Genomic DNA, 24,739 nt, shown 5'->3' on the forward strand with positions numbered 1-24,739 from the left:
TTATTTTATAGCCGTTTGATTCGTAATGGGACAATGACCACTAATTATTTTTTATTTTTTTTTATTAGAATAAATTTCACTTCTCTTTACATATAAATTTCTCCATGTATTATTTAAAAAATTCAAACCAAATTAATTTTTCAATCAATCACTTATTAACAATCACATCACTCATTTCATTAACTAAAATATTAAAATATTCTCTAATTTAAATTATTATTTTATATTTTATTTATATATATCAATACTTTTAACTTTAAGTCTTTTTATCAAAAATAATCATTACCTCTTCAAAATCATTACCCATCAATCAATCAATTTTTCTCTCTCTTGGTTTAAAAAATAAATCATAACTGAATAAGGCCTAACTTAAATCAAGCAAATTGTTTTTCCCACTCCTCCCATATTCCCACCCCCACTTCATTATTTAATTAATTCAAAAATGACTTATTTATCCTTATCACCTTTATATATTTATATATTCTTATTTTATTTATTTTACTTAATTTTTTATTTAATTATTAAGTTTTTTTTATTAAATATAATTAATTAATTTTTAATATTTTTTTAACTTTATTTATTTAATTAAAAATACAAAATATTATTATTTTTATATTATAATTATTTAAAATATATTAAATATTGAAATGTGTACTAATTTAATAAAATATAAAAATTTAATATTTTATTATATTAATTATATATATATATATATATTAAAATACTTATAAAAATTATTTATTAAATAATAATTAATAATTAGTCTAATCATAATATTTTAATTAATAATATTATATATTAATAATTAATCAAACATAATATTTTTAATTTTAATTAATAATATTATATATTAATAATTATTTTTAATTTTAATTAATAATATTATATATTAATAATTATTCAAACATAATATTAATAATTATTAATATTTTTATAAATAAAATTATCTATTAAATAATAATTAATAATTAATCTAATCATAATATTTTACATAATAATATTATATTTAATATATTTTAAATAATTATAATATAAAAATAATAATATTTTGTATTTTTAATTAAATAAATAAAGTTAAAAAATATTAAAAATTAATTAATTAATTATATTTAATAAAAAAAATTTAATAATTAAATAAAATAAAATAAATAAAATAAAAAATGTATATATATATAAAGGTGGTAGGGATAAATATGTCTGGAGTTAATTAAGGAGTGAGAGATTGTGGGAATATGGGAGGGGATGGGAAAATCACCTCCCTTAAATTAAACGTGCTTAATTATTTATAAATTTTTTTATATAAATATAGCCTGAATTTAAATAAACTAATTTAAGTGTTTTAATTTAAGTAATCTTAAGAATATTAATTAAATAAGAAAAAACATTAAAAAATTAGAAAGTGGGTGAAAACAATTGTCATTTGTCAATAATTTCTAACCAAACCAATGAGCTAAGTCCAACCAATCTCCCATAGTTTAATTTATTTGTTAAGTAATTAAATAGTACATGTTTCAAATGATACAATTAATTAATTAATTTGATTTTATATAAGTTGAATCAAACTAGTTGTCCTGAACCATCTTCAAGAACAGATTTTCTCTCTCTTAATTTAAAGCTATAATATGAAGATGAAGAAGAACTATGCTATGGCTGGTGTCGGATTAGGAATTGTGGCGGCGCTGGATAATTCCGGCGAGATTCCGGCGACAAAAAAGGGTCTGTTTTTGCAAAACATATGGAGATCTGACCCAATTCCAGTTAAGAAAATTGATTCTAATTCTTCATCGGATGAGTTTATGACTTACGTTACTCGTCGTGAAGGGCCAAACAAGAAAGTATTAATTTACTGTGATGGGATTGAAGAGAAGAATGGAAGACTTGAGAAATCAGTAAAGAAATCAAGCATATTTGATATATCTCCGGCGAGATATTCTCCGACGAAGTATACACCGTCGTCTGATTTCTTAATTTCGTGTGATCTTTGTAAGAAGAAACTTGATGGAAAAGATATTTACATTTACAGGTAACGAATCGATTGTTTTTTTTGAAAAATGTAATGGTGGTTTATTTGATTTTGGATGATGTTTGCAGGGGAGAGAAAGGGTTTTGTAGTTCAGAGTGTAGATACAGTCAGATTCTGATGGAGGAGAAGAAGAAGAAAGAAAAACATTATTCATCATCATCATTGTCTTTATCATCTGGGTTCTCTAATGGAGGTCAAATCATTTTATCTCCAGAAATTTTGGCTTCTTAACTATGGATTATAGATTATTTTTAGTCCAGATCAAGAAATTCTTTATTGTTTCTGGATATTTTTGCTTTTAACGGCGGAGAGATTGAGTGAGTTCTATGGATTTATAACTGGAATTTGAATGCTTGATTGAGGCCTTATAATTATGTATTTTGGTGATGATTCAGGACTTTGATTTAGGAAAATAAATGAAGTCTGTAATAATTTGGGACTTTTGAGTTTTGAGTTTGTTTGATAATAGTTTTAAGTAGAGAGGTATTTGTACTTTGATTTTGGAATTTTTTTTATTACATTAAATTCTAGTGGTCAATTAGTTTAAATGTATTTTTTAATTATCAAGGTAACTTTAAGTATTAAAAACTTATTTTAACACTTTAAGATAATAATAATAATAATTTCTTAATTAAAAAAAAAGCTTTTTAAGAAGTTAAATTTGGAATCAAAATAACCATAGTTTTACAATATAGGTCCGACCACGAAAGAGTTGAATGAGCGGCTTTCAAAATGAGCGGCTTTCAACTTCAATACAATTATCTTTTGAATCGAATTATGTTTTGAATCGGTCAAAATCCAATCCAACTGAACGATTCGATGGAAATTAGAACCAAAAGTTTCCGCTTCGAAAGGTTACACATTATTCTAATGAATATGTCAGAAGACCTCTACTATGATAGTTTTCGCATTAATAATGTCAAATTTGTTTCCACTTTCGTCATCTCTCACTCTTCTTGGATCTATCATGATCGGATTGAAGTTCAACTAGTGGTAGAGCATGTCGGTTTTGAGAATTTGGGTCCAATTCATATTTAAATTTTGGGGCCTTAAATAATAAAGAAATAAATTTAATTTTAATAATTTAAAATGAGATATAAATGGTTAATATATTATAATATGGGAAATAAGAGATAAAAAAATTAAAAAATTATATATATGATAAAATATTAAGGAGAAAAAAAAGAAAAAAAATAAGATTAATAATATAATATTATTAAATATCAAAAAATGATGGTCTATGCAACTGCATAGATTGCCTTACCCGATGGACTGCCGCTGCGATAAATGTCTTAAAAGCTTGTAATAAATCCTATTGCTTTTTTTCTTTATTTTCAGTTTTAAAACTGAAAGATGGACGATTTCAATGAATTGAAGAAATTTCTAAATTGAAGGTGAGTGAGAGATAGAGAGAGGAGAAAGTTAAAAAATAACTACAGTAATTGAAGTAATTTTGAAGTACAATAGATTGAAGGTTAAAAAATAACCCTGGTTAAGTTAAGAAATGAGATCTTTAGGATTCGTAATTGTTATTTATTATTTTCAAATAATCCTTATAAAAGTTAAATTTCAGTGTTGATGACTGAAACAATTTCAGAACAATAAAAATAAAACCACTATTAAGAAATTAATAAAGCACTTCTTAAACAAAAATTAAACTTCATTTTATTTAGACATGAACTACTTCAAAATATTTTTTTTATAATGAAAATTTTAATTTTTTAGTGTTAGCCTGTTACATACAAAATTGGGTTCATCCATTTTATATATATATAAAAGTTTATATAAAATAATATTTTATTTTAACGATTTTAAATACCGTTAACTTATTTTAAATGACATATATATATATATATATAAATGACACATATATATAATGTTAACCAATTTAATGATAAAATCCATTTTATAAAATTTTTACAATAAGAACCTAAATGGTGAAGTTTAAAGTCAACTTCAACTAAAAAACTCATTCTCACACTTAGAATACATTAAGTGTCTCGTCAATAATTCATCTCGAATTCAAAAATACATTTTTAAGCTAAAATTTTTTTTTTTAGAATATTATTTTTTACTTAAATTTTTATTAACTACCTACATATTTATCAACTTTACAAATTCAACCCCAATATTTTTTCAATCTCACGTCCATTAAAAAAATATGATAAAATTAATTGTAAATCAATAATTTATACACATAAAAAAAAATTAAACATCATTAAATAAACAAACGCAAATTACTATATAAGAACAATAAAATTACATGAAAACAAACATTTATAAAAACAAATTAAACATTATTAAATAAACACATATTACAATAAATAAATAAAAAAAATTACATTAAAACAAAAATTATTAAAATTATTTATAAATTTATAATATGTAAAATTATTTTAATAAAAAAAAAAGATAAAAAGCAAAATTAAACATAAATAAATTATATAAAATATTAAATATATAAAATTAATCTGTTGATATATTTAGAATATTTGAAAAAAATATATAAGTATTTGAACAATATAAATGCAAAATTGTTGAATGAGGGTGGAAATGAGGATAAGCCCATTTTTTATTTTTATTTTTTTTTGTGGGCTTTGAAGGAGGAAAGTTAGGAAGCATTTTACAGATGTTTAAAAAAGAAAATATCCATTTGACTCAAATAAAAATCTACAATTTGACAATATGTAAATCATCTTATTTCTCTTTAATTTTGTTTGATTATTCTCTTTCCGACAACTCATGAAACTGATTTAAGAATATTATTTTTTATAAAAACAAAATTCAAAATGTGGAAAACGTGACAAATTAACAATACTCTCTATGACATGTTTTTTTTTTTTTTTTAAATAATAATATATCAACCTCAATAATCCACTCATTTTCCAAGTTGGAATATTAATGTAACTTTAATTTTTTTTTTATAAAAAATATATAATTTTTTATAAAATAAATAGTTATTTGATTAACTTTATAGGCTTAGAGCTGGTTCATACTAGTCATACAATTACTTTTATTCAAAAACTCAATTATCATATTTTATTTCTCTCAATAATTAAATTATTATATTCTTTAAATAAAACACTAAATTATCTATTATTTAAATATTTTTTATATTTTATTATTATATAAAATTAGGGTATTTAAGTAATATATTTAAAAAATCAATTTTTTTTATTTCTAAATCATATAAAAAATCAGTTTTTATTTTTGAAAAAACATCAAACCAACTTTTACAGCTAATTTAACCTTCAGATATGGTTATTTAAATAATATGAATTATTTAAAAATTAATGATAGGTGACAATGGATGATTTTGAAGAGATTTAGATTTTTTTTATAAAAAAAATTTAAAAGATATTAATATATAATGATAGAATAAAAAATAAAAAATAAAAAATAAAAAATAAAAAATAAAAAATAAAAAAAAAAATATATTTTATATTTTAGTATTTTTAAAATTTGAGTGATTGAAATAAACCAATCCAAACAAGACCTAGGATTATTTGAGTTATTTTCAAATTTTTTAATTTAAAAAAACCAATTCTATTAACCGGGTACATTATTATATTTTAATAATCTAATCACTTAATTTATTCATAAAAATATTCAAATATTTTTACTTGATTAAATTTAAATAAAAAATATTTTAATAATTTATCTTAAACAAATTTCAAATAACACATTTTTTTTATCTAATCATATTTATTTACTTTTTATAAAATTCTAAAAACTCAATATTAATTGAACTCTTAAATCTGGTTCTCAGAAGAAGGTTATTCAATTAAACGGGATATTTAGAAAACAATGATTTATGATGATTTTAAAAAATTGATAATTTTTAGGAATTGATAATTTTTTTTTTGGATATATAAAGATAAAATAAAATAAAATGTATTTTAATATTTTAAATAATGAATTTAAGTGATGTGATGAAAGAAATAAATAATAATATTCTATTTTTAATTTTGTTTATTTAAATAATTTGTACTGATTTAGACATGATGTAATTAGGTTCAAATCTAAAACAAAATAATAACTCTAGGCCCGGTCTGCCGAAGGGCAATAGGTACCAAATTTTTATCTCTATTATTAATTATATATTATAAAAATCTATAATATTATCTTTCTTTATATTTATTTGTTCTTTTTATATTTGTTTCTGTATAATACAATAACTTTTTCTCTCCATATTATATATAATAATATATATTTTTTTCTCTATATTATATAATAATATATATTACTTATTTCTCTATCTATTATATATAATATAATAATATAATAATTTTTTCGTTCTCCATATTATATCTAATATAATAATATATTATTTTTATTATTTTTTTATCATTAATATTAGACTCATTTTCTATTTATTCTTATTGTTCCCTTTTATATCACTAATCCTAATTATTATTTATATTTTACTAGCTTTCCATCTTTAACAATTTAATTTTTTTTTATCATAAATCCAACCATAATTGTGAAAATTATTTTTTAAGTTATATTTTAATGATCTTAAATTATTATTTTTTATTTGTTCTTATTTTTATGTTTATCTTCATATTTTCTTCTCATTTTTAAATATCAATCATATTTTTTTCATTATAGAGACATCATACACAACATATCACCAATGGATTAACTATGATATCAACTATTTAGACATTTAGAGTATAATGCCTAAAAAAAAGTAAAGAGGAGTATTTTTGTTGAATCTAATATTAGTTAATTGATAAATTATTAAGATATATTTGTTCGTTTACAATTTATTATATTAATATTTTTTATATATATTTTAAAATATTTTTTTATAATAGTTAATATTATTATATATTTAATTTGTATATTTAATAAATTTTTTTTATAAAATATACAATTATTAAATTTATTTTAATTTTATGGGGTCACAAAATTTAAATTTGTAAGGGCCTCTCAACTCTCTACCCAACCTGGCCTAAGTAGTTAGGTAACCATATTTGATATTTGTACCTAATCAGGCCTAAGTGGTTAGGTAAACATAGGAGTGAGAAAAATTACTGATATTAAAGGTATATCAAAAATATCGTACCGCAATATATCGAAAATATCGATTTTTAAGGTATATCGAAAAAAATGTAAAGTATGATACCGATACCGAAATTATTAGTACGGTAAATGTATGAGATTTTTATAATTTTGGTATTTTGAGATATACCAAAATACCGAAATAGTATTTATGAGTTAAAATATATAATATATATATATATATATATATATATATATATATATATATATATATATATATATATAATACTTATAAGGAAAGAATTAAATAGATTTTATATTAAGTTAGTTATAGAAATATAAATTTTGAAATATTATTCAATATATGCAATCTCTACCTTACCGATGAGATTGATTTTTTTAAGTTAATATAATTTTAGGTATCAAATGTATAATACCGATACCGTACCGAAATTAAGGTAAGGTAAATGTATGAATTTTTTTATACCGAAATTAAGGTATATCGAAATAAGGTATACCGAAATCAAGATAAGGTAAAAATATGTATTTTTTGTATACCAAAATTTTAGGTAACATATAAGGTATGAATAAAATATTAAGGTATATTATTGACCACCCTTAGGTAAACCTACTTGTCTATTTTGTTCTTTTGTAGTGACCTGATCATGCTAAAAGTATTTTTTTATCCCAAATTATTTTTTGATGGTTAGTATAATCCCTATATTCAATGACTCTTTTTAAATTAGTGTGTTTTAATAAAAATTAAATTAAAACTTTTAATTTTATTGGTAAAACCATTCACACTTGGAACTACATTATAGAACTTACACCAAATTAAGTGTGAACTGCAATCTGAAATAAAATTGTAAAAATATGCTAAACTTGTTATTAAATAATATATACATATATTATTTAGATCAATCTTAGTGTTTATAAACTCAATTAACTGGGGCACACTTTATATAAGCCCTGAAGATTTTCCATATTTTTAGCTGTTTTTTTCTAATAGAAAAACCCCATTTGGATTGAAATCGAATTTTAAATCTTTGATTATGATTGATATCGAACTTTAAATTTTTGATTTTTTATACCAAACTTTTACATATAAATATTTGTAATTTGTATATTAACTTTCTAACACATTATTATGTTTAAAGTTTAATCTCTGTTCTTTTAAAAGACTTTTTACATTTATCCAAAATTTAACACTTTTTTTCACCATTTTATAAGTTAACTTGAAATTGAGAATGCATAAATCATTTTTCTTTTAAATGGTGAGAAAGACAATACTGAATCATCTTTCCATCCACTTCCACTTAATGTATTCATTAGGAGTGAATTGAAGGTAAGAAAGAATTTGTAAAGACAAAAGTCATTCAACTAATAATCATAAATTTAATTAATTCATCATCTTCTTTAATTTTTTTTTAGGAATAACAATAACTAATCTTGCATTTTCAACCTTGAAGAACACGATAATATCCTCATTCGAACCGATTGCTTTCTCCCATGGCATGTGTCACAAAAGGATTGAGAACTTCCTCGTTGAATCTGACGTCTTCAATATAGTGGTTTTAGATTATATCTCTAACACTATATCTGCATACACAAAACAAGAAAATATATAGTTATAACAATTTCGATCATCTTTGAATAATAAAAACTTTTAACGAAATAAAATAAAACTCACATTCAGAATCCGTCTTCACCCATTTATACGTTCCATATGTCTCCTTATCAAGCTTATCTTCATCATCGAATTGAGATTCCAAATATTTTTTCGTATTATCATGCTTTGTAGCCGAGTTTTGGGGATATATTTTCTTTTGCATTAAAACCCTCAATATCTGTTATAATTAAAATTTAAAAAAATCCAATTAATGTATTTACTATATATTATTAAAAACTAGATATATTATACCTTCTCAATTGTTGATTTATCTGGGATTGGATCTCTTAAGCTATGTGTAGGCATAAATGAATTCTTAGTCTTTTGGCTGAGGAATATCTTCTTGTAAAGTAAAGAAAGAGTCTTTCTTCCCAAACCTTTCTTCTTTGATTCATCCAATGGCCATGAAAGCTGTTTTAAACACTCCAATGAGATCATATCACCTCCTTCAATAGATTCTTCTTCTTCTTCTTCCTCCTCTGGAAATCCTCTGTTTATAAACAATTGACCTAGTTCCTTTTCCAATTCTCTAATGGCCAACCCATGATCAGACTGTGACAAAGACTGATTGGTTTCGCCAAGAGTTCCAATTGCAAGAAACCCATCTGGCCATTCGATTGATTCTTGACCTGAGATGATGATATTGATTGATCATGATCATGATCATGAAGAAATAACAAAGAAGGTGCTTACATGAGTGAACTGTTGGCATTTGAGTGATCTCTTGTTGCAGCTTGCTTCCTCCTCCTTTAAGTTTGTTTTGAACCCAATTAAGAATCTGCAATTAAGAATTCAAACAAATGATTCATGAACAAGATCATGATCACATATATAAAAAAAGGTAAAATCTTTAAGGAGATCATCACCTTCATGTTTATGATGATGTTCATGTAAGTGTATGAGCCTTTTATATCTTATAATTCTAGCTATGGCTACTTAATGATTCAAGTTCCAAAGATGGACCTTTTTGCCGCCATGTTTATTTCTGTCAAATCCTTACCCTACCTGCTACACATACTTCCATGGATAATTCTTTATTTCACTAAAATATGATTTGCACGATAATGAACAGAAATTTTACTATTAAATACTTGAAAGAATCAATCAATGCACATGCACAATTTTGTACTCGTGAGCTTGTTTGATAATTGGGTTTTTAGTTTTTTATTAAAGATTTTTATTTTAAATTTAACCCTAACTTCGTTATTTTTTTTACCTATTAGAATATCAAAATTATAATTTATTAATAGTAATAAAAAAAAATAACAGTAGATAAGAGAGAATGATGTATCATCGTATCATTTGTTAAAAAAAATGTGTGAAGAGAGAAGAAATATATATTTTTATCGTCAATCAAATTGTGTCACCTCATTTATTTTCATATTTTTCTCCAAATTCTCTCTCAAATTTTTTTCAAAAAAAAAATATAGGTACTTTGGTATATTAACCCTCAACAAATATTTTTTGTTTTTAAAATTAACAAACAAGTTTTTTATTTGAGAAAACCTGAAAATTTAAAAAATAAAATCACTTTCTCAAATAAGCTCGCGAGTTTGTTTCATAGTTCTTCACTAACAAAGAGACATTGAAATTAACTTAAACATATTTTTCGATACCTTCAAGGAATTATTGACATGAGATTATATTATCCATATGTATGTGAAACTAAATTGATTGGGTATGCAGATGCATGATATTTATTTGATCCTCATAATGATTGGTCTCAAATGAGTTACGTATTCACATATGACGGTACAACTATATCATGAAAATCTATGAAACAAATAATTATCGTTACATCTACAAATCATTCAGAGATCATAGCTATTCATGAAACAAGTCGAGAATGTGTGTGGTTGAGATCAATTATGCTTCACATTCGAGAATCATGTGATTTATCAGTAAATAAGAATTCTCCAACAATTTTATACGAGGATAATACTGCTTGTATTGCACAATTAAAGGAATGATATATTAAAAACGATAGAACGTAACACATATCACCAAAAATTCTTTTTCACTCATGATCTCCAAAAGAAAGGTGATATTGATGTCCATCAAATTCGTTCATCAGATAATCTAACAAATATATTTACAATGACATTGCCTACTACGACCTTTGAAAAACTAGTGTATAAAATTGGCATGCTGAGATTCAAGAGTATAAAGTGATGTTACAAAGAGGGGGAGTATAATCCCACGAAACATATGTACTATATTATTTTTCTCTTCATCATAGTTTTATCCCACTGGTTTTCCTGGTAAAATTTTTAATGAGGCAATATGCAAATGGCATTAAGGGGAGTACTATAAATATAATAATAAATGGATGCCTGATTTTTGGTCTTTCATATTTCATCATTAATAAAGACCTTTCATTTCGTAATAATATGGTTATGATATGTTGTAAAGTGTCTTATTTGATAAGTAATAAGAATCTCTCATTTTATTATGTTCTTTGTATTATTCATTTATAACATAATGAAAATTATTTGAATTTTTAATTTAATTTTTATTTGATTTTTTATTTAAAATTTAAATTTTATAAAAACAAAATAAGAGTATTTTAATTGATGAATTAAGTTATTTGATAATATAATGATATTACTTAGAGAATTTATAAAATTGTGTAAAATTAAAAAAAAAATATATAGAAAATCCCAAATCAACCGAGTTCGTGGATAACCCTATTTTCATAAAAAAAAAAAAAGTATTTTATTATTGCATTAAATGATCACTAATATTGTGAAGAATCTATCTTAGGGCTTAGATACAATTAACTTCACTCCAAGAATTTGAGTTTATTAGACAAATATAGCTGGTTTCTGCTTGGCATGAGCTGAAATCTGATCATCAGACTTATCTATTATTTTCTTCCTTTTTAGCTATAAAATTTTTGACACTTATAACCAATATCAAAATTCAAAACAAAATAAAATAAATAAAAATGAATTATGAGAAGACTTAATCGAAATTAATATGTTAAAATTGACATTTATAACAGACAAGATAAAATCATTATAAAACAACATTTTTGTGATCATAGAGTCTTATCACATGTAGATCTTAACTCTTTCAATAAATGATGTTTTGAGTTTTTTGTTTTCGTGGATTTTAAATATTTTTCATTAATCCAATTTAATCACTAATCACAACAAAATGATGAAAATATTAATCCAAAAAAATATATATTTCATTTCACAAATTCTTAAAGAAAACAAAATTGAATAAAAACATACAATTATTTAATTCTGGTGCAATCTAGGCGAATAAAAAAATTGGGGAACATAACAATTCCGTGTCATCTTTTTTATATGACTTTCTTCGGAGACATTTTCTGAAATAATTAATGTCGTTACAAATTTGTCTAGACTTATATTTTTCTAGCATTTATCACAACTCAAATCCGTCCGAGTAACAAGCTTCCCGATCAACAATTTGAAAAAAGAAATCTTATTTTTTTTTATGTAACTTGTACGTTCGGCGGATGTCAGCAGTTCGAGTCCGCTTATCTATTGAAACATTTAGTAAATAATAATTTTATTTAAATTAATATAGGTTGGTTAAATGATTTAACGAGCATTAAGGTTGCGGATATGGTATTAAACTTATGTTCTTAGGTGAGGTGAGGGTCCTAGGCAGTTGTCTAGCTCGCCTCAACCTAAGGCGCCCTGCTTGCAAATACATTTTTTTTTGTTATGTATTTGTAGCAGTTTGGTAAACTCCAATGAAAAACAAGATGTAAAGGAGAAGTGACAAAGTGGGTTAAGTAGAAAAAGAAACATATATTTTAGCAATCACATCTTCTCGTGGGGATGTCTCTTACTAACCGAACCACCATAGCCAATCTAATTCTCTGTTATATATATCTTGTGTACTTATAAAAATATTCCATTTATTAATATAAATTATATGTGATGGAAGAAGAAGATAATCTCAAGACACCTCTTCCCACCAAATCTTACTAAATATTCAATAATGTCCACTAAAGGACATACCATTATTGCTAATGGTATTGTTATAATTGATGGATTCATATATAGTTTGCGAATTATTAACATGTCCCATACTTTAACAAATAATTTGATTTGATGTTTAGTGAATAGTTAGTATTTTCGACAACTCTATCAGTGTTATCACGAAATAAAATATGTATTCGGTATGCTTGTCTTTTGTTGTTTTTATTCATTTTGGATATGTGCAATAATAAACACCAAAGCGAAGGTTTTCTTTACTAACAAGGGAAACTAAGATAACGGGATATCCATCTTCATATTTAGTATCGTGGTGACAAATACTATATTTATGTTCTAGATGATAATTCTCAACGAAAGAGATTCTCCAATGAGTAATGTTTCTAAAACAATTAAGTATTTATAGAATTAGAAACTAAGTGTTTAGTATAAGTTAAAAACTACCTTTGAGAAAAAAAAAATCCTTTTTAAAGAAACACTTGTATATTTTGATCTTTTATTTATGAAGATAGGCCATGAACAAATCATGAAAAAGTGTTTACTAGTTATAGTAGGAATGGGTAGAAATTGGGGAGTATCACTTAAGCAAATTAGTAGAGACAGGATATTTAAACTTTATTGTTTTGAGATTTGTAGTCTTTCTATTTGGATTATTCATAATAATTGACATAATAAAGTTTTGAAAATAACTATCAGTTCTCCCCAATCCATTTTCTCCAAAAGAATAATATTTTGAAAAATAAGTAATAAAAATTGAGTTTTTCATAAACTATGGAAATAGAATTGGTATTGAATGTGTAATACAATTTTTAGGTTATCTAGACCTTTTTAAGATTAAGAATTATAATTGAAATTGAAAAAAAATTAAATGTAATTCAAACAAATGTAATTTTTTAATTTTAAATTCCAATTTTTTTAATTCAAAATTACAAATAAAATATTTTTTATTTTATCATTACAACACTATTAACATGTTAAACAAATGAGTTTTTGTTTGAATTTAGAAATTTAAATGTCGAATTGATATTTTTTTATTTAATAAGTTAATATTTCGAACTGTTTTTTTAATTTATGAAGTTAACACGTCGAACCGATATTTTGTTTTTATTAATTTTGGAAGTTAATAGTTCTAATCGATGATTTTTTTTTTTTAATTTTGGAAGTATATTATCGAATCGATATTTTTTTTAATAAGAATCAATTCTAGACAATTTTTTTGACACTTATACTATCTTAATAGGCTATGTCAAACAAATATCTTGTAGACGCCCAAATTTAACACATCTAATTTAATAAATTTTAAGTTTGTAGATAATGCGATTATAAGCATGAAAATTTGACCTACCCTATTTTATAAAAAAATTATTATTTTAATAATATAAAAATAATACTTTAAATTTTTAAATTCAAAATAAAAATAGCTCAAAGAAGGAATTAAAACCAAATTAAGAGTTAATTATTGTGATAATTAAACCCTAATTAGGAAAATTATTCAAAAATACAAAAATATTTTGAGGTTAAAATATTGTATTTATTTTAGCCAAAATAAACCCAAGAAGGGGTTGAAATTATTTAAATGAAATTTAATCATGAATTATGTGTAATTTTTGGCTTAAAATAAGTACCCCAAAATTTCCAAAAATACCCAAAAAAAATTAAAATATGAACATAATTTTTATTATGAATCTAGAAATATTTTTGTGAAATTTTTGGTGAAGAAAAACACAAGAAAGGGATTAAAATTCGATTTCAAATAACCATTTTATAAAAAAATAAATCTGATAATCCAGTGCAGCGGGAATTATGTTTATTTTTTGCAGCAGCATCCGTGACCATCATATGAGCACCCATGCATCATCCAACGCCTAGAAGCACGCCACACATCCCACTGTAACAAAGCAAGCGTGCGCCCGCTCACACTAAATCAACTAACGGGATGGACTAACGCTGTTAGGCTAAACACTGACGGACCGGACGGAACGCCTAACGGCGCCACGAAACTCGTCTTCTTCGTTGGAACGGAGCGCTCTCCAGAATCGCAACCCGCTAGTGCATTTCTTCCAGAAGGGCTAGCGCGGTCATTTATCCACCTTATCCGATGATTCCTTCGCCCTTATCATCCCCTCATCATCGCATACAATAACCCTATAGCTTAGAAGGACACCTCAACCTAGAACTAGACTACCATGTTTTGGATAAGATTTAAGGATAAGCTCATCGGAGATCAAATTGGACTTAAATTGACCTCCTTGACCAACCTAGCTCTACTATAAATAGTCTCTAAGGATTTCACTACAAGATCATAAAAAATTACATCATATTACACACTAAATCGAAGAATCCAATTTCCGGCCAAAAATAATTTTTGTAAAAACTTTCTCCGACGAACATAACTTCGATCCAGGCTTCTGGATAGCTTCTAACACATCTAAGGAGTGTTCTACTCTTGTTGGTATGAATCCAGAACCCTTATATTTTAATTTGTGATTGAAAGTTTGAATTTTTTCAAAATTTTCAAGTTTGATCTGTTCTAGGGCTTAATTATGTGATTTCTTGTTTAGAGTCATTCCCTATATCATGTATGAACTTTCTGTTGAAAGAAATCAGATCAAATCAACCTGAAACTAAAATTTTGAAAATCTAAATTTAAAATCTGGATTTTTAAAATTTCATGTTCTTGAGCTTTATTCTTGATTTTTTTTTTATACAAATAGCTACTAAACATGTTTATAAACATGTTGGGATGAATTCCCAATCACTGTAACATCGTTTTGATCATGTTTGATCATACTGTATTTTTGAAAATTTTGGACTTGGATTCCATCTTCAAAAATCATTTTAATGATGTAATGATGCTCTTATTTTGGTTGTGTTCATTTATATTCATCATTTCAAAGTTAATGGAACAAAAATCAGGCCTAAAATGACCTAATTTGAAAGATCCCAAATTTTGACCTAAAAATGGTTTTTAGAAATTGATCTTCGTAAAGATTCAATAATCGTGATTTATGTTAGGGCTTTCGTTATTCATAATCATATGAACTAACTACAACTTACAGATCATGATTCCATGATCTGTATCAAAAAGTTATGAGACCTGTAATTTCTTCATACCAAATGAAGAACACCCAGTCCTGGACCGAGTCCTGTAGGAAGGAGACCGAGAAATAGGACCGAGGAGATCAAGGACCGGTGTTCTTGAGTCAGGACCGAGACCGAGGACTAGTGTTCTTGGGATATGACCGAGGATGACGACTGGTGTTCTTGAGGAAGGATCGAGCCCCAAGATCGATACCCAAGACCTAAGACCGAGAAATCCGACCGAGTTTTTTAACCTAGGACCGAGCATTCCCTTTAGACTAAGACCAATTTTTCTAATCTAGGACCGAGTACCTCTAACTTAGGACCGAGAATTGCCTAACCCTAGGATTGAGGACCTAAATCAATGAACTTGACCTAGGCCTAGGACCGAACAACCTGAGTTTAGGACCGAGCTCTCTGATCCTTCAACCAAGTGACTCAAGCCCTGGTCCAAACTACCCTAGTTTAGACCAGGCCCGTTCGAGCCCAGATCCACAAAGTTGAACCCACACCCTAAAACTCTAATTCTAAGGCCTGTTTGGTTTCACTTTTCAAAATTCAAAATTATTTTTATAATTTTGGAACCCGAACCCATTTTCAAATAATCCCGAAAGATCCGAAAATGATATTTAAATATTTTCGGAATATTTTCAAAACCGATATTTTGGCTAAGGCACTATTTGGAATTTATTTTTAAATTCTAACACTTTTTTGATATTTTTCAGGTTTTTTACTAAGTTATATATCAACGCAATCGCAAGTACACCCTTTCAAATAATTGTGTACAATTATTTACGCAATTTAAACATATCCTTGTTTAAAACCACAAGACTACTAATTGAAAAAAATAAATGTTATAAAACAAAATTTTAATATTCAGACTTGTTTATTTTAAAACATAAAAGAAACTATCATTTGACGAGCGTAGATGACATATCACAAAAGCCCTTTCCCGAGCGTAACCAAATCACATATCCCTTATAGAAATTCTAGTATATATACGTTTATTCACGTATCTTTTTAATGATTTTCATAAAATTATTTGGCGACTCTGATTTAAAATAAATAATCTTTTAAATTAAGTTATGTTTAATTAATTTAAACCGAGTTTAACCAAATTGTTATTTGGTCCCCAACTGATTAAAATTTGAACAAAATTTAATTATTTTTACATAATTAATTCCAAAGCTCCAATGTATTATTTTAAAATCTTTTAAAATAATGTTTTCTTTTAAAAGAAGTCTGACACGCAAACCAAGGTTGAAACGCATTAAACATCGAGCCTCCCCACGATATTCCTCCGTATTGTCACGTGTCCACGACACGTGCTAAGCTACGGAGGGGAACGATTACTGGGAGTTACAACAATCTTAAAAACTCCCTAACTATATAATTATTTTAGATAAATGTTATGTTAATAAATCTAAAATAATAAACCCAAACTAAAAATATTTTGAATAAATTTTGTATTTATTAAAATCCAAAATAATTAAAATAAATGACCAGAGAAAATTTTTGAAACACAAATTAATAATTTTGAGAAAAGATTACATTCTTAATCTTAAAATAAATAAATTTGCTTCATAAATAATTATTTGGGACAATGTTGTATCCATTAATCCCAAAATAATTATATTTACAACTTAGTTAGTAATTATTTTAGATAAATATTGTAGTCATTTGAATCCCAAAATACACAATATAATAAAAACAACAAATAATTTTTTTTATGTCTATTAATTAATTTTGCAAGTTTATAAAAAAAAACAAATGAAGAAGAGAATGTCAAATGTGGCCAAAATTCTTTGACCCATATCAAACAAGGCCTAGGCCACACGGAGGTCAAACCCGCGTCCAACCTGATCAACGCCATATTAGCAGAAGAGACCCGAAACACCCAGATTGACAGGACGCGGACCACACGTCCAAGCTTCCACGTCAAAGGAACAAATGAACGAAACGACGACGCTTCGTCTCTAGTTTGTCTTTTTCCTCATGAAGCCCAATAAGAACAACGGTGAAGTTTGATTTTCAAAAAATGAAACTAGCTCGATTCCTCACCAAATGATGAAATTCAAAAACAAAATGACTACCTTACCAGCATGATATTTTTATCAATAAGCCTAACCTCAATCATTGCCTTACGAATAGAATTCGACTAAACAAGTAAAAGCCATTAATAGTATACCATGCCCAAGACGAAAAACAATGAATGAACCTCAAGTCATCAATCAAGATTTACAAGAAATTCGCCAATAAAATTTTCAAACATTTAAACTTTTTTGTAAACCTGTATAGAGATTTTAAGCTTGGTTCTAATCTATCTAAAAAAACTTCAGTATAAGAGTGTTCTATAACTTATTGTACTATTTTTCATAATATCTAATATCAATTTTAGGTATTGACATTTATTTAATGCTTTAAAATATCAAATTAAAATATGTCTAAAATTTGAAAAATAATTGGATAAATATAACGTAAAATCTAATCTTCTTAAAAAGTCAAAATTTTGTGGAGTAGGGACCGTTTTTTTAACGGTTATGTATAATAAAGAGTAAAAGTATTTTTTCAAGTATCATCAAAATCGAACCCGAAAAGAATATATGATATACACGTAAAACCTTTTGTTAATTTTATAAAAATTAATTGACAACTCTTAGAAATACAAAGGCTAGCTATTTAATTAAAAATAAATCTTTAATTAATTTTTTTAATCAAATTTATCATTCCTATCTCTCACTTTTATTTGATTCAAGAAGAGAGTAAGTATGATATTATCAAGACTAATTTGCCTAAAAATAAAATTATGTTTAATTAACTATAACCCAACTCATACAACACAAAAGATGCGGAGTACACATTTAGCGCTTACAATAATATATATTTAAAAACAATTTAAACACAAAAATTAAATTCTAATTTTATAATTTTTCCAAACACACCAATTTAATTGTAATTCAATTTTAATTACTATAAAATTAGAATTTTAATAAAATTTCAATTTCACTCGTCCAATTATACTAATATTCAAAAACAATGTTTCAACAACAATTTCTAATGTAATTTTATTTTGCTAAACATGTGATTTAGTTCACTTTTATAAACTGTTGTAGTAAATATGGTAATGTATTAAAAGAATTCTAATATGTTTGGTCAAGTTATTATTTTAGGTTGGAATTTGGGCATTTTTGTTGTATGAGTCTCCAATATTGAATCACAAATATTTGAAAATCAAACTTTAATATTTATAACCATTTGAGTTTTTTTTTTTTTTTATAACAGATGTTTTTCACGATTACTAACTTCATATTTTTCTTTTGCCACCTAGTTATTAAATGATATATAATTGATTAATTTTAAAAAATAAATAAAACATGAATCCATTAGTTCGATTAGAGAAAAAGTATTGTATAATTAAAACTGTTAAAATTAAAATCAATTCTTGCTAATATTAAAAGTTCAACTTAATATTTATATATAAAAAAACAAATTACTGGACTAAGCTTTCTAATTAATTGGATGAAATCTTTTTAGAATGGATAAAGGCTAAAATTGACCATAACACGTCCCTCTCTAGAAAAAATAATTTTTTTTTTTCTGAGATGATTAAGTCGGTCACTTTTGTCTAATAATTGGTAGATATGCATACAGGCTAAAAACTCAAATAATATTTTTGCTGCAATAATAATATGTTTAATTTATGATGTCTTTATAATAAGATCTTAATTGATCTTGAACTATTTGATTATTTAAAATAAATTGTCACATATCATTTTAATCATTAAAATATTAAATCTTTCATATCAATCAAATATTTTTATGTTTAGAGTAATTTTTAAATATCAAAAATATTTTAATAATTTAACCAAACTAATCTCAAATAATTTTATTATTTTTAATTTTAATTTCATAAATTAGTTTTCAAACTTGTTTGATATTTTTTTCTTAAAAAGATTTATCACATTTTTTTCTTAATTCAAGAGTATTCTAATTTTAAATTAAAATTTTAAACTATAAAAAACATTTTAATAAATCAACTAAGAGTGCATTTGATTGGAATTATAAAGGGTTTGTTTAATATTTGTGTAATAATTTGTTAAGTAATTTTGCACGCAAAATTATAATTAAACATATTTTGTGATTAAACACATGATAAATTGAAGCGAATAAACTGAGTATAAACTAATTCATATCAAACATATATGAGGAACTGAATAATCTGGAAGAATAAATTTATTTTGAATTTGAACCCGACATAGTCATTACTCCTATTTACGATTTAAATAAGAAATAAACCGATAATGCAATAACTTAATTTTACATCAAATACTTTTATTTTTATTTTTTAAATCTAATAAAAATAATTCAAATATCCCAACATCAAACAAGCTCATTTAAGCATAAAGGAATTATCACAAATTTCCACTTATTATTTGGATAGTGGATAATATCAACTTCTATTCAGAAACAGTAAATTTCTATTTTATAATCAATGAATCAACTACTTTTCCCAAATGGCCAATCAATGATTAAGCAAAACCCAAGATTTTATAAAAAGGGTAAATCTCTAGTGAAAAACAGTGACAGATTTGGATCTAACTGTTCATGTACTTTTAATTTTAATTTTAATTTTTATGTAACATAACAAAGTTACATCATTGATCTATAAGTTACAAATAGATCATGACAATCATGATTTAATCCAAGGCTTTTCAATGGACCACCTAATTAATATATATTGATGATTTTTATTAATATTGCAACAATAAACTAAATCTAAGCTAGTGTGTTTATTTCAAAAAATAAAATTACTGTGTTAAATTAAGGCCTGGTTCGGATTGGGGTTATTTAAAAAACCTAGAGAGAAAAAAAAATAATGATTGGTGATAATTTTGAGGAGGTGATGATTATTTTTGATAAAAAGACTTAAAGGGTATTGATATATATAAATAAAATAATAAATAATAATTTAAAATAGAGGGTATTTTGGTATTTTGGTTAATGAAATGAGTGATGTGATTGTTGAGAAGTGATTGATTAGAAAATTGATTTGGGTTGGGTTTTTAAAAAAACCCAAAGAGAACGAGCCTTAAAATGTAGAACATTGAAAAAACTTGTTAAAAGGTGTTGAGTTTGTTTAACATTAAAATCTTTTAATGAATTAATTGTGTTATAAAATCTTATTCAACCTTATAATTAAGTTAAAGTAGAAGGTTATGTTTGGTACTTAATTTTTGAGGTAATATATTTTAATAAAGTATTTTGTATCATTCTATTATATATAAAACTTTCTTATAATTTTCGAGAATTTTATTAAAAAGATTTCATATAAAAATGGTAAGGGATTTTCAAGACTTCAAACCACTCAATAACTAAAAAAATCAAAAAGATTTCATATAATTTTTATTTTTTTATGTTTTTTAAAAATGAATAATTGTGTTAAATTACTAATTTAACTTGGGCAGTACTAGAGAATGGATAATCCATCTACAAGCACGTGAAGCTGTCTAGTCTTCCAAATATATATTCACATGGGTTGCCAGCCCTCTTTATATTTATTAATACTTTTACATAATTTATATTTATAATTAAATATCATTTTATTTATTTTCTTCCATTCATTTATTAAAATATTTTTTATTTTTAAAATATAATTTGAGATATATGATATATCATTCCAAAAAAAAATGTGTGATCGATCGGACCTCTAATTGAAGAACACGTGTGTGATTGTTCTAGGTTAATTTCTAACTGAATAATTCACATATTATATTATTAACTTAATAACTAGCATGTATCCCGTGCATTTGCACGAGTAATAATATAAAAATCGTAAAAAAATATTACGGTAAAATTTTTATGGCGGGTCAACCCACAATCCGACTCAAATATTCATTTACTCTCACATATATCCAAATTAATCACAGCTCTCGACCCAGCAATCCGAACACTTTAAAAAGTAAGTATCATTATATATATAGATTAGTTAGTTAAAAAGTTTAACTTATATTGTTAAAATGTCATGCGTTTATCAAATTTTGGATTTAATTAAAAATATAAAGTGTTATTAGCCTAATTGGTTAAAAGGTTGTACTTGTTTTGTTAAGTTGCAAGATCGAATCATACCTATAACATTTTTAATTTTATTTTTAGCCATTTTAAGTTTATGGCGGGTCAACCCACAATCCGACCCAAGTATCCATTTACTCTCACATATATCCAAATTAACCACAGCTCTCGACCCGGCAATCCGGACACTTTTAAAATTAAGCATCATTATATATATATATAGATTAGATAGATGATGTCATTTTATAAATAATAATGTCCCTGTCACTATATCTAACGTGACATGTAAAAATAATCAGTGACTAAAAAGGTACTTTATTAAAAAGAGGGTATTACTCATATTACTCACTTATTATAATAGAAAAAAAATTGTACATTTGAATAATTCAACTGATAACTAAGATTTCAATCAAGACCCAATGAAATAAACAAATTATGGAGATTAATCTAACCTCTACCAAAATTAATAATCAATAATTTTAACCATAAAAAATTAACGGCAAACCTAATTTTAAAATATAAATTTGATGTTATTTAATTATAAAAATTTTAAAAAATTAATCAAAATATAATTATAGTGTAAAACAAGATAAAAAAAAATTAATTTAATTCACTATATTTTGTTTGACTTTTGTATAGAATAGACCAAATAATTTGTTTTTATTAATTATGTCTAAATTAATTAATATTAATTTATTATTATTATTATTTAAAATGAAGTACGGAGTGTATCCGTCCTAGTCTGTAAGTTAACCGATTAACCATCTGTAACCGGATAGAATTACTCAAAATTGGACTGAAAATGAACCGAAGACGATAGAATGATGATAGAGTTTATAATTTAGGGTTTAAAGTTTATGATTTAGGGTTTATAATATATTATGAAGGTGATGCAATATTTGTTTCGTAATTGATTTACATGGAATATGTAAGAAACTTTTATTAATGAAGTCAACAAGAGGTTAACTACTGTTAGCGGCTTAATCTTACACATACTACATACTAGTACTTATTATCTTCAACTGAATATTAACTCCTAAATTTTGTACTACAATACTAAATTCAAGTTCAAATAATTGATAGGACGTAACAAAGTTGTCATATATAATCGAGATTTTAAGTTTTATTCTGCATGACACAAGTATAGACGTGTATCGTCAAATGGTAGTTTGCAGGTAAGCTTATTATTTTTTCCATTATATCTTTTGTTGCTTGAATGTTGATTATATGTGCTTGAATATTTTGTTGGTAATCGATAGTTTAATATGCTTTCTAAATTGTAGAATTCAGTTATGTTTGATGGTCGATAAAACAATTTTTGACAAATGATTTTAGTTGTTTTACTAATTTTAAATATTTTTTATTTTTTAAATAAATTTTAAAATTGATCAAACCGAATAAAACCCGATCGAACCGATGATTAAATCGAACTGATCAATAAACTAAAACCGACGGTATGTGATTAGAAAAATCGACCCAACGGTTTGGTGGTGCATTTTGGTTTATAAACTGACCGAACCGAACCACTTACATGCTTAGATTGTATTATCAATTTATAATTTTTTTTACAAATACTATACGATTGATTACCGTTCTAAATCTCACTCTCTCGCCTCTACTTTAGTCTAGTTTGAAACTATAGTTATGTTTATTTATGTTAATTCTAATTTTTGAAATAAATTTTGTTTTTAACATTTATTAGTCTTTAGAAACGTTGGATTCTTATGAATAATATTTCTTTTTGATAATCTTTAATTTTTAGTTTTGTCTAACGTTTATGTATTAACTACACTGAACTGTTTTTTTATGTATAATACGAGACTTAGAAGATGGGTTTCTATCACTATAATTTTCTGGTGGATTATCTGGTTGGAAAGAAATCGGAAAACTTTTAACAACGAAAGTAGGCCGTTAAAGATTATTCACAATGTCATTATCATGATGATGTCGGAGATTAGACCTGGAAAACCTACGGATTCGTGTTGAGATCTTATTGCCCTTCTTAAAGATCTTAGAGTCAATTAATTATTCTAATGTAATCAATTTGTACATCATTTTTTCATGTCATGCTTTTATCATTGTGCTTAAACAATTTTTTAATAAATGGATCATTTTCAAAAAAAGAAAATACCGATACCGTACCAAAATCACGATATATCGTTAATATTTGTATAATCGGTATGTTACTTGTATCATACCAAAATTTCGGTATACCAAAATATCGGTACGATAAAGATATAATTTTTGTTACATCGGAACTTTCGGTAATATGAACAAAAAAAATTACGGTATACCGGACAAATTTATCTTAAGGCGGAGGTGGGCTTAACACCAACGATTTTTATTTTTTATATATAGAATATGACATTATCCTTAATTTCTTAATTTTTTAAATTTAATTCACTATATACTTTATTTAATTTCCAACACGAAGTAGAGATCCATATTAGTCGACTCATCTATAGTTTTTTCTTTATTATTTTCAAACTAAACTAAATTCACTCTGTAAATAATTTTGTTTCATGCCTTATTACTATTAAAAAAAATGAAATGAAACAAAAACAAAACAAAATGGAATGTATATAGTATTATATCATGTAGACAAAGTATAGATAGATCTTGATGATGAGATTTGGATGCCAAACATGAGAATTTCCGGAAGTGGAAACTTTTCTGATCAGCCTATTAGATATACAAGAGAATCTTAATGGTTGAGTTTGGTTGTATGTCTGGCGACAGTGGACGACGTTTGGGGATCAATAATGTAATACATTTGAGCAACAATAACATTAGTTTATGATTTAGTCATTTAATTAAAAACTAATTTACAAAGTGAGGTTGATTTTAATATAATTCAAATTAAGAAAAGTATATTTTCAAAGTTGAAACATTGTCCTCTTGAAGTATAAGATCTTC

General features: G+C 25.0%; 1 protein-coding gene across 1 annotated transcript; it reads left to right on the forward strand.

Annotated features, from left to right (window-relative positions):
- The first annotated feature begins 1,570 nt into the window (after positions 1-1,570).
- On the forward strand, positions 1,571-2,462 carry LOC124916530 (FCS-Like Zinc finger 13-like). The gene is made up of 2 exons (XM_047457261.1): positions 1,571-2,023; positions 2,092-2,462. The coding sequence occupies exons 1-2, from the start codon at positions 1,623-1,625 to the stop codon at positions 2,252-2,254; spliced, it is 564 nt and encodes a 187-aa protein (XP_047313217.1). The 5' UTR covers positions 1,571-1,622; the 3' UTR covers positions 2,255-2,462.
- Positions 2,463-24,739: the final 22,277 nt, after the last annotated feature.

The sequence above is a fragment of the Impatiens glandulifera genome, chromosome 9 (assembly GCF_907164915.1).
Source record: "Impatiens glandulifera chromosome 9, dImpGla2.1, whole genome shotgun sequence".
NCBI lineage: Eukaryota > Viridiplantae > Streptophyta > Magnoliopsida > Ericales > Balsaminaceae > Impatiens > Impatiens glandulifera.

Excerpts from the sequence above, each read along its gene's own strand:
- LOC124916530 (XM_047457261.1), top strand. The coding sequence starts at position 1,623 with ATGAAGATGAAGAAGAACTATGCTATGGCTGGTGTCGGATTAGGAATT. Across the intron at positions 2,024-2,091 it reads AAAGATATTTACATTTACAG|GGGAGAGAAAGGGTTTTGTA; the intron begins GTAACGAATCGA and ends TGATGTTTGCAG.